The 12603-nt window shown below is 41.3% G+C and overlaps 1 protein-coding gene across 2 annotated transcripts in view; it reads right to left on the bottom strand.

Annotated features, from left to right (window-relative positions):
- LOC143221692 (uncharacterized) overlaps positions 1 to 12603 on the bottom strand; it is a 148525-nt gene that overhangs the window by 92192 nt on the left and 43730 nt on the right. For both annotated transcript variants that reach the window (XM_076447130.1, XM_076447131.1), the window contains exon 2: positions 3939 to 4070. In XM_076447130.1, coding sequence (XP_076303245.1) covers positions 3939 to 3957 — 19 coding nt within the window. In that variant the 5' untranslated portion in view covers positions 3958 to 4070. The remainder of the gene's footprint in view (positions 1 to 3938; positions 4071 to 12603) is intronic.

Below are 12603 nucleotides of genomic sequence, written 5' to 3'. Positions count from 1 at the left end.
AACTTTTCTGAATGTAATGTTATACAATTCGACAAAATAATGATGAAACTTTAAATTGTAGTACAGGGGATCCAAGTTTTAGTGTGCGGAGTTCACTCGTTTAAAAGCGCGCGGCACTGACTGAACAAGATACTGGTCAACAAAGATGAAGGTGTTCGGCCTTGACGAGAGCCCCTCTCCTATTAAGCAATAACTACAGGGGCAAGGCGCGGATTTATTGGCACATCCGGCCGGGATTACTACTTCGCCGGGCGAGGAAGATATTTTTTAGTATTATGGATCAAGATATCGTAAATCCGACACCATTTTTTTCGCGTTATCTCGGCCCCGGTCGTCCCCCCTTTACTTCGTTCGGCCTTCCCGGAAGAGACTAGTGTTCCTTTCGCTCGATTAAACAGCAGATTTAAGTAACACTGAACTGGCCCGCGTAAAGATGATTACGGATCTATCGGATCGTCCGATCTGTGCGCGAGCGAGGCGAGCGTTAACGCCGGGGTCGTTCCAGTTTACGTTCCGCGAATCGAAACAGAAATTTAAAATCGACGTAACCGGCAATTTACGAGAAGAAATGGAAAAGTGGAGCATCGACTTCCCGCCGACGAGCTGCACCGGTGAATGGGACTATTCCAGGGGATGATTTACGCGGTATTAAAGTGCGTATCAGCACCGTTAAGCAAGAATGTAAAAAGACTGCTCTCCACCGAGCCAGCCGTCCATCGCCGCGTATCGTAAAAGGGATAAAGGCCAGACGAAACTGTGCTTTTCGTCGGTCCTCGGCTTGTCGTTCTTTCGCTTCGTATCGGCTAATATCAATGGATATAGGTCACCGATAAGAGAATAAAACGTAACGAGAAGCGTCCTCGTCACAAATATCCCTTGAACCCGATGAATTTTCGAAACGACGCAGACTCTGCTAAAAAAAGAAACAAGAAAAAGAGGACTATGACGCTCTTAATTGTTCGACTTTAAATCACCACCCTCTCGCTTTCTTCTCCCTCGCCTTCTTCTCTCTCTCGCGACATCGATTCGACGAATTATATCCGAATACGATCGAATTAGAGGTGCGAAGTGGCGCAAAGCGCGCGAGCGTCCTAAATTAAAATTTAACGCGAACGTGGCATTCGGGCGACCCCAATAAAAAATTGAGCTTTCGTAAGTTGCCCGTGTGACGTGTTGCCTGTACGCGCGTAACCTCGTTTCTCCGTTCGTTTCTAACACGTGGCCTTTCGAAAAGTTCCCGGGGCTAATGCAAAATAAAATCGACGCCCCCCTTTTAAATCAAATTTCGCTTGTCACAAACCTTGAGGACGCTCGTACAATTTTTTAGAGGGACCGAAGGGTATTCCCTGAATACATTTATCGAAAAAGAACGTACAGGTATTTCGAATTCGCTTCCGAGCTAATTTTTCGTGATCTCACAGTTTTCGAAGCTCTCTTGCTGTCTTACATTAATTTTCACTGATTAATTGCATTCGGTAGCTATTGTTTCAGTGGGAATAATTAAGGGAAACGTGGAAATTCGGATGAAACTGTACCCGGGTCAGACTTTCCGACGCGCACCAGCTAAGGACGCTTCCTTTCAGGGATATTTCGTCGTTGAGGGTATCCGATCCATAGTAACGCGACGAATCCGACGTTTCGAGGGAAACTTGAACATCCAGCAAGGAACTTCGGTAATTTGCTCTCTTGCCCTATTTCTCTGGGGTACCTTGCGTAGCGGGATCGTCGAGAAAGAGGACTGGGAACTGTCACGACTCCTCGGTTGCTAGCCTGATTGCATTTACGACGAGCCGTGTATCAGCTACCTACTCGAGGCCTAACTTAGTATTGTACGTATTAACACGAGGGTGCACTGTTTCACCAGCAATCAGATTACAGAATATCACAGCGAAACGTTTCCAACAATTCTTGAAAAATTTCCTGTCGATATACAGGGTGACTAGCCCAACGTTTGTAGTGCCTCAAACATCCTTGTTGTTTTCAAAGATACATTAAATGTCTCTAGATGTTATATTTGTTGTTGTTTGAATTGTGTAACGTTAATATTTGTTGTAAGTGCTTGCAAGTTAAGAGTGATTGTTCCAACGAAAGATCGAGGACGATCTAAAAGTCAGGCTGGCCAAAACTGTAGTAGTTTGTGGTTTACGGCTGTTACCAAGGTATTTAGGGCAACGCATGTTATTACACAGCAGTACCTTTCCGAATGTAAACCGAGCAACATAAAGGGTTATCCAAAATAGACTATAGGAAGTTTTTTTAAAAATAAAAAACATACTATTTTTAATTTAATTGGTTTTTTTTATTTAATTATCAGGTATCATCTATGACAATTATGTGTGAAAAACGATATCTGTCTTGACGATATCTGAATTGATGTTGATGGATCATTAGCAACACTTTCACGAACAGCAGCAATGTTTTCATTCGAACGAGCTGTTTTTGGTCTGGCAGGCTTTGATTTATCACGAACAGATCCAGTTTCATCAAATTTTTTAACCAAATGTCGAATTGTTTGCTCTGATGGACGATTATGTATGCCAAAAACATCACGTAACTTACGATGGGTATTTTTTATTGAACACTGATTTGCAAAATAAATTTTAATAACTTTAACACGCTCTGCAATCGTATACGACTCCATTGTTAAAATTGTCTATCATTGTAGGTTAGAAATACAAGAATGTGACAAGAAACAAACATGGCGTTTGACAGATATTCTCATTCAACATCCTCTAAAGGTACATTTGGATAACTCTTATAATAAATCACTTTTATAAAAAGCTCTACAGAATATAATGGGGCTGGCACTATACCAAAAAGTTTTTGTTTTATGTCATTTTTTTAGAGATATCGGGTCACTTTCATTTTTTTTTTTTAATGGACGCACCCTTTTTTGAACACCTACGATGATAGTCTCTGCCATTACGAATTCAGTGACTATAATCATTCGAGATCACGGACTACATCTTTCACGAGTGAGACTTATAGTAAACGTGCCAAGGTCCTTCAATGTTATTGAATGTTTTCAAATACCCTCTTGTCAATTACATTTCGGAAATAATATGCAAATATTCTTTTTGTTCGAAGATCTTTCGTTGTATGTCACTTTAGCTACTTTAATTTATGATGACTTCTCGCGTCAATAATTGTTGCGATTAAATAACTCTTTTTATACGAAATTTCTGGAAAGATTAAATTCAGTGCACGTTTTCCGGATAATGATGTTCTAGAAATAAGTTCGCGATATGCCGGGTCGCTTATAAGATTTTCATACATTTGCAAGTGGCTTCGCAACGGTACTTACGGCGAGTCCTCAAAAACCCGCTGCTCGCGCAAAACTCCGGCGATAGACAGTTTTCCGGTAGAATTCTCGCGAAAATGGCTCCGAACTGGAAAGTACTTGGTTATTCGGTAATTGCGTGTCGGCAACTTTTCTCTCTGCAGCGAGACGTAAACCGCTTACGTAAACCGTTCCCGTTTAATAGCGCGTGCTGCCGCACATTCTACTAGGATATCGCATCTTTCGATTGTCTCGGGACTGGTGCTTAGCGCAAACAGCTCGAGAACGCGCCGAATCATACGCGCGACAAAACTGGTGCAACAAAAAGTTGTCGGCAATTAAATTTTTCTAAGTTGTTCGTGAAATGGCACCAAACTAGACTGCGGATTTGATGCATTTATGAGAAAAATGGGTAAGCACAATTCAAAGCAGTGGACATATTAAGAAGATTTAAAGACATCGACGTATTGGTTTCAGCTTAATAAGACAATTAAAAGAAGAAAGAAATTTCTATTTGACTCCTGTGTCATGCAATCAATGCATACATTGATGTTGCATAAAGATCCGCAGTCTACACATAACTTAGGGCCTTTAAAAGTCTTAATCTGGCAGTGAAAATCGTTACATATTGGGTTTTGTATTAAATTCTATCACTTACCATCGCCAACCATCTTCATCCCATGGGCTTTACTCAAAAACTTGAAGCTTGGGTGCCACACAACTCGAATGAGATGTCGAGCAGATGTCGAAAATGAATATTTCTGCCTCCTGGAACTTCCATTGAAAAAGCCTGAAAATTGATTAAAATTAATTAATTCGAAAAATTGAAGCAGATAGGTTTGTAGAGCAAGAAGAAGACTTGCGAATGCATATATACAGTTTACCTAACAAAACGCAAAATTGCGGGGAAAAAATGAAATACAAAAAACGCGGGAATTTATTACACAACTCAATATTTTCCGCGTGACAGTAATACGAGCCGAAGACTCGTTCGGCTTCGAATTACCGCTGTTCAATGCGAAAGTTAGCGAAACAAACTTCGATAATATCGTTGATTCGACTTTCGGGGGTTCTGACCGCTTCGAAAGGCGGAACTAGAAACGTGAACTTGCTCCGCGTCCGATGGATACGTAATTGAATAGCGAAAGGAGGAGATCGGATTAAGGGATAGGTTCGTTTTAGGGGTTAATAAAGTCGACGGTTCGGAGAGAGGGTGCCAGAGAAGGATGGTGGTTGAAGGGTGGAGAGGGAGCCAGAGGACGCAGGTAATGCATACTAGGTACGGCAAGTAAAATTTCATCCAATGAATTAATTATAAACTATGCTCGACATCTCGCGCTCGGCTCAAGCAATTACCATGAATATGAAGTGCGCTCCATCGTGCTCTTGGGAGGTGGCGGTGACGGCAGCGGCTCACTTTCCGCACGATAATATCGGTAATTTCATTTAGGAGCCTGGCATTGTATCACGTTCCCCGATAACGCGGCTAACACGCTTTTCAAAGGTTTAACGAGGCCCGAACAGTCCCAGAAACCCGAGCTAACTGACGCGACACCTTATGGTTCTTTTCCGTTTCGATACGGCACGGGAACTCGAGGAAATGGCCGATTTTGCATGCCAACTTCATTCTACGTGCAACTGTAACGTAACAACACTACGGAGAAACACATTTTGTCTTTCTGTTATATTAGGTCCGAGTACGATATCATTTTAAAATTCTACTTTCCCATTTTCAATCACACTTTAGACTTTTTAATTTAGAACTACGTTTCCGCTGATGCGTGTATGTCGATTCAAGTTACAGTAAAGTCTTGATCTAAATCTCGGAGCGTGCGGTTTCCTAGATCGCGTGGTTCTACTATTTTTAAAACTTACTCCATACTATCGCATTTGGTAGGTTGCTCTAGTTGCTCAGGCCAAAATTAAACCACTAAATACAGTTCAAATTACATCGTGTTTAGTGTCATTTTAATCAGAATAAAACCACAAATAAGTTAATGAAAGTCCCATTAAAAAGTAATGAAAAATGAAGAAGTGGTTCACACCGATATACCCGACCCCGTATCGGATGATAATTGAATTGGTTTGTTTCGCGTTGCCTTATTTGAAATGACTGTGGAGCATTATTGCCGAAATAAATGTATTCGAACGAGCAAGAAAGTAATTTCGGTATTTTAAGAGCTCAATGTTTTTATTCAAGCAGAGTAAACTTGAATGGATAAGATATCTTACCGTTTGTTCGATCATCTTTTGCAAAAAAGAGTAAATAAGAAAAGATTTTATTGATTAAAGTTCACCCTTTTGAATAAAGAAATTCGGGTTTATTTCACCTTAAAATACCGAAATTACTTTCTTGCCGATCCAATAGAAGCAGTATTAGAGAAAAGTAGAAAAAGTATTATTCCGGGACCTTTAATGCCACTATTTTCGACGAGGGTACAAGGATTTAACGCGCGGCTAAGGGAAAATAAAAAGTTAGAAAAAGAAGCGTATCGTTTACAAGATTCAAGGGCTTCCCTAACAAAATACAACGATCGCGGGAAATTTCCATAGTCCGTTACGTTGCGGACAAAAACCGGCGCGCAAGTTTATCCCCCGTTCATTTTTTCCGTGTACTTATCGTTTACGAGAGAGAAAACGCTGGCTAGCAGGGGCTAGGCTGGCTTGAACATTCTGTATATAGTGTACAGGACACTTTACGATCCGGAGAGCCCTTTATTTTTAGCCTGACGGTTCACGTGCCCGCCGGTCGTTATGCGAGCCGCGTAAGGCTGCATTAAGGCGCAACACGGTGTTTTTAATGTTACTTCTTCCGTATTAGCAGATCTTGCGCGAGCGCGCCGCGCGCCCGCTTCTTGGAACACGCTGGTGAATTTAATAAAGCGCGAACGCTATGGCGAGGACCGGGACTGGAAGGGCGAACGCCGAAGGGAGAGAAGGGTTGAGAAGGGGCGGGTGCATTCTTTGGAGTGTTCGCGAGCCAATGATCGCGTTCCGCGCTAAATAACGTTAATTTGCCCGCGCGTTTCCCCACGTAATTTCGTTGTAGTGTTGCGCCGCGCGATACCCCTGCGTACGCGCCGGTAAACGAAATTAGAAGCCACCTATCCCAAAAGTTATTCATAGACTGTGGATTACGTGCATTTATTACAAAAATGGCTGCGGGAAATATAAAACAGTAAGACGATTAAAAGAATTTCGAAGCGTCAATCCGTTATCACTAGACTGCGGATCTTTGTGCAAAATAAAAATTGTCAATGGTTCTTATAGATAAAAAGGAAAAGGTAGAATGGAACCATATGTTAGGATACAATTAAAACTACATATAAATCCTAACGATCGGTAAACCATTTACCTTCAGAGGGCCGGCCAGTATAGTAGCCGGGGATAAATTTGGAAGTTTTGTTCACAAGAAAAATTAAAGTTTTCAGTTTAGAAAGGTCCCCTGTAAGGTGAATGGAAAGTAAAGGTAAATATAAATACCCATTATTAATTACCCAGTATGTACATAACATTTTTTCTTTACGGAAAACATATGCTTGAACTTTGTAAACGTGCTATTATTTCGCCTCCAGGATTTCTGTTTTTCTTCAGCTCGTTCGGAACGCCAGCGAGGCGAGTCCTGGCTCTTTGTTAAAATTTCTTTTCTGTTTCTTCAATTTTCTTTTCACGTCATATATTAGGACCTTGAATAAGTTCTCGCTGTTTCTTTTACAAAATAAAAGCTTTATTTAAATTATAAGGAACAAAAACATTTCATTCAAAGTATTGCCCATCACTAGCACTAATTCGAGTAATTCCTCCAACTTTTCGTCTTCAAATTTTATCCTCAAGTTCAAAATCATTATTTTTGAAGTGTCGAAACCAGTCTCTGCATGTCGTATCCGACAAAGCATTGTCACCATAAGTCTCAACAAGAATTCTATGTGCTTCATCTGCAGATTTCTTTTGAATAAAGTAGTGCAATAAAATTCCCCGCAAATACACTTTATTTCGCACAAAAGTAGACATTTTCAGAACTAAGAAAAAATTACTTTGTTTACACTAAAGTGAACTACCATACACTGAAATTTAAGGTTAGATACACTACTGCCTTGCATGTGTGTTACCATTCAAAATTCCACGAACGGAGTACTGCTACTGCCATATTTGAAGAAACAGCGAGAACTTATTCAAGGTCCTTTTATTCAAGGAACTTTTCAGAAAGAGTCGTACGGACCGATGTGAAAGCAATGATCGTCCTTTTAAGAGTGTCCGGATATTAATGCCAGTGAGTGTACTTATGTACAAATACAATATGCACGTCACGGCGAGCGCATGAGCCCCGAGCAAATAGTACGGAAGACACGCAGAAACGCGAGATGGGGTTGTGGAGAGGGATGGAGGTCGGGAGGGAGAGGCAAGGACACACGTGATTCGGCGTTTATAGTTGAGCCTCGCTGAGCCACGTGTAATGTGTCGGCAAACATACGTCCCGAATACGTCCCAAAAGTCAGGCATATAACTGGAAGCCAGCGGATGGGCTGGCGTGCCCTTATTGCAAGGTAAACCGCGGCTCGCCCGAGCAGAAAATACTCCGCCGATCGTTATAGTTCAAAACGTGCCACGAGAAGAAAGAGCATCCGAGCGAGCGAGCGCGTCACGGTGTTTGCTTTTCGGTAAATACAACGAAACCAGCCGGTGGTGCGGCTCGGTGGTGAGCATATTTTCGGGTATCGCCGACCATTTTCATAGCGGAACGTAAATTCGCCGCGTATAAAATTTCCCGCGCTGTCCGGTGTTTTCTATGACCAGGCCAGCTATATCGATTTTCATCGATTTTAATTACTCGCCGTGCTCGTCCAGTCCGATCTCGTTGTTTACCGAATTCCCTTCCGCGCAAATACTTTCGAATACGCGGATTCTGTATCGGGATTCGTAAAATGCCAAAGAAACTGGTCCCAGTTTCGCAGAATTGCACGGACACGTCTTCGTAACTTCTGCAATAGAATTCATTCGTTCGCGTGCAACATTTTAGTCGAACGCAACAAATTCTTCTTTGCATATTGGTTATGCTACACTGGTTGCTAAGCCAGATTGCTGTCTCTTAAAACATAATTGTAAGAAATGCATGAATGCAATGCAATGAAACGTCGAAAAAATCGCTCAAATTCGAACCGGGAATTCATTCGTTTCTGTACAAAATTTTAGTCGAATGCAACAAACAATTCTTTTTAAAATATGCCAGATTACTGTCTCTTAAAAAATCTTAAAAAATCGCTAAAATTTAAACCGATGAGAACCGCAATTATTTTTGCGGCAACCTAATCGAGCAATCAAGAAATTGCTGACATGCTCGTAAGCGTTCTATCCGCGATCGTTCGGGATTTCCGTGGATTTCTCTGCGTGCGGGAACTAAGCTTGCACGTTGCATCTTGGATATGTTCGATCCGAGCACGCTAATAAATTAGGGGAACGAATGGGGGAAGCTCGTCGGAGATTCACGCGTTGGAGAAGGCGCAGCTGTTTGCGGCGGTTTCGACAGGTTCGAAAATATCCTCCGTCCCATTATTGAATTACGATCGATTAATGAAGCCGGGGGCTTATTTATCCAACGCGCGGCAACCGTTCATAAAATCGATTTCAGCCGAGAGAGACTACGCGAGCCTCTGACGTGCAAACGGCCTCTTCTTCTTCAAGCGTCTCGCGCGTTGTAGAATGCACCTGCAGTCTCTTCGTGTTCCGCGTCCTCGCGTTTCGCTATCTGTACCGATATGCGCGTATTAACGCAATAACCGTGGAAATTACGACCCTGTGGATGGGAACCGGGCCATTGCCTTGCAGAAAACGCTCTAACGTTCGCGGAAACCTGTCGTTTAATCGCCTGATCCCGGTTAACGGCCGAGATTCAGTGGCCACGGTAGACGTTGCGACGCAAGATGCGAAAACCTGGCCAAAATTCAATTCCCTCAAGTGCACAGGCTGTCTCGTACAATTGTAAGCGTCACCCTCCGATAAACGTCTCTCTAATTGTGCGAACGCAAAAAATATTCTAAACGTCATTTGTACGGTATTCGATCGTTAATTTTTTGCCAGAATGAGTATCGGTGAGAATATTGATGCGTTTATATTGAAGCATATTGATGAACGCTTCAATACACTGAGAAAAAAATCCTGTCGAAACAAAAAAAATATACATATGATGATTCAATAAGATGTACTATTGAATAGTGCCAATATCATATGAACTTATTTTAATATTTAATACTATTGAATTTCAATAGCAAAACTCATTTCCGCCAATCATATAAGCGAATAGCTTGACATCAATGTTTTCAAAAAAATAAGATATGGCCTCAAACCAATTCCAGTATAAATCAATACATTTCTCAAATTTTTTTAACAACATATCTGATTGAAGGAAAAAGAGAAACATTACGAATAATAATGTACGGTATTGAATCGAATAATATTTTCAATCATTTCATGATAGACAATTCAAATACATCACGATTTGCTTCTAAATTTCATACTATTGAAAAGAATACATTGATATTCATCGAAGTAAAAAAATTACAATAACACGCGTGTTATTGAAATAACTACTTTTTTTTCTCAGTGATATTTTTTTCTCAGTCATATATATTTTTCTCAGTCATATATTGACGCGAATATTCACAATATTATTGATCGTGTAGGTGCGACTTTAAACGTGTCTCATCATTTTCTCCGGTATTGTGCACTTAAAGAGATGCGTTGGGTAACTTTGTTCCCGCCGGCTGCGAAGGGAAACTTTGCAGTGAAATCTATTGCGTGGGAAAGCTCGATGGATCGTTGGAACTTGGGAAGACGGTGTTCTCACGATTATCCGTCGGCCGTAATACTTTTTCCAAATTATCGTTACAGTTGCGCGAAGGATACACGGAAAAATTAAGAAAGCAGAAGAAAACGATGGAAAGGGAAAGACGGTTTTAGTAGGCGAGCAACGCGATTCAAAGGTTCTGTTCCACGGGCAAGAGTCAATAAAAGGAAGCTGAGGTTTCCGAGGTGACCGAGAAGCCTGCTGGAACTGCAGTTTCGACTATAGGTACACGATGACCGTATAAATCACGTCCATGCGCGAGATGAAGCTCAGCAAGGCACGACTGACCGCCCCGTTTTCTGATTTACGAGCCGAACTTCGTCCTAGGTCTTATCTTCCTAGATATTTTCGCCTGCGAAAAACCGTCCACGCCGGCCGTATAAGGCACGATAGCGTTGCCCACGAATTTATAGTCCCGATTAACATTTTAACGATCTATCGTTCTACTCCGTGTCTTGTCGCGTCAGAACAGCTACTCTTGTCGTGTCCATTCTCGCTACCTTTCAGTTGGCAGCATCTCTTTACGACGGACAACACAACAATAAGTTTCTGGAAGAGGAGCATGCACCTCAATGTATATCTTTGGATATATAAAAAGTGGAGATGGACACAGTCTCGGTATTTTTATAAAGCAATGTACAATAATTACTTTGGCTGAATTTTCACTCAAGGGACCAACAATTTTCAACTTTTCTCAATGTAATGTTATACAATTCGACGAAGAATGAAAACTTTAAATTCTGGTGCGAGGAGTCCAAGCTTCAATGCGCTGATTTCACTCGTTTAACACTAAATTTATAAAGATGCTTTCGTGGTAAATTATTAAATAGATATATCTGTGATTGCAAAAAAAAAACTTGAGATTATGCATTCATTGACGTATTTGCCATAAGAAAGTCATGAAAACAAATTCGAAAGGCTCGAAAAAATAATAAAATTTAACCAGATGTCCTATGTCGAGGCATTAATGATGAAAACTTTAAACAGCTATTATCTCGAAAGTGAAAGTGTGTGACATGTGGCGTTCTTCCTGACAACCACAGATATTTAGTAACGCAGATATTACAATATGAACCGCACAAAATTCAAATAAATGTAATCTTGTTATTTTTATAAATCAATATGTACCGGCTACTTTTAAGGCTCCGTATGATTAGTGTTAAAAGTTACACGCAAGTAAAGTTGCTGGATTTCAAGCGCGTTTAACAGATTAGAAGGCTGCCATATTGGTTCCCAGACATAGGAGCGGGTATGATGTAGTAAGTGGATCCACTAGAAATTGTGTAATATGTATTACATTCAGGAAAGTTGACAATTTTTGGTCCCCTGAGTGAAAGTTTAATCACTGAATCTAGCGTTAAAAGATTGGACTCGGCCGAATTTTACATGAATAGAACGGAAGGAAGCAGCCTGAATTTTCGCGACACACGATCCTAATAGAGTTCGCCGATTATACGCCGAGGGGCACTTAAGTGTAAGTGGTAAAGCAAATTACTTGGCGGTACCATCAGGGTCCGTCTTCCTGCAACACCGCTCGAATATTATTATGTTAATCACTTTTGCGAGACCTTTCAACCCCCGCAAACATTGTTGTCCGTGTCACCGGGGCTCGCTGAAATTTCCGCGACACTCGATCGGTGTCGGTGCATTCTCCATCGCATCGCATCGCATCGCAGCTGCAGTTCGATGCAACTTTTATTTTCGAACTCTGCGCCCCGGTGTATTTTGAATGGATACGCGGCGACAAACGAACGCGTTTTACGTTATGCTACGTCGCACTGTATGGATCAGAAAAATAACGAAAAAAAAAATATCGTTCATTCCATCCACCGTCCGACATCAACCGCACGCGGCCGACACGATTTTTCGTGCTGCTTCGAAAATTAAGTTTACACGCAAGTCCTGCTTTCGCATAAAATATTTAGTACGAAATGCAATCAGTCGTCTCCAAATTATTGGTCGGGATTCGTCGATCTCAAAATTGTTTTCAAACCGAAATAATTTTATCATAAGGTGCAAGCCTTCCGCTTTATTTTGCGATCTTGAAAGCTAATAGATTTCTTTAGGAAGCATTTTAAAAATCTATTTAATGAATCGCCTTAAAATTGAATCATTTGTCTTGGACCAATCGGTGGGAATTTCTCGATGTTTTCTCGATTGTTTCTCGTATTTCGTAAATACCGTTTCCAATCTTTAATTTCACTGACTAACTCGATTCTCATTGATTCTACATTGACGAATAATTATCGACAATATTACGCGTGACAGAGAGTGGAGTTTAGATCCTTCAAATTCGCCATCGTCCGCAACCGCTTCGAAAGAGCATGGAATCGATCCGTCGACGTTCGGCGAGCCCGCTGCGATTTATACGAGCAAGATTGCTCGTTCCTCGAGCCGAAGGGGGCAACAATAAATGTACCGATAGCGTCCGATCGACGCTGTAATGTTTTCGGTCGCGGTAAAGCCCGTAGTAGAATTTCAT

This window comes from Lasioglossum baleicum, chromosome 2, assembly GCF_051020765.1.
Source record: "Lasioglossum baleicum chromosome 2, iyLasBale1, whole genome shotgun sequence".
In the NCBI taxonomy this organism is placed as follows: domain Eukaryota; kingdom Metazoa; phylum Arthropoda; class Insecta; order Hymenoptera; family Halictidae; genus Lasioglossum; species Lasioglossum baleicum.
The sequence above is the reverse complement of the archived record's forward strand: the minus strand, read 5'-3'. Positions and strand labels throughout refer to the sequence as shown.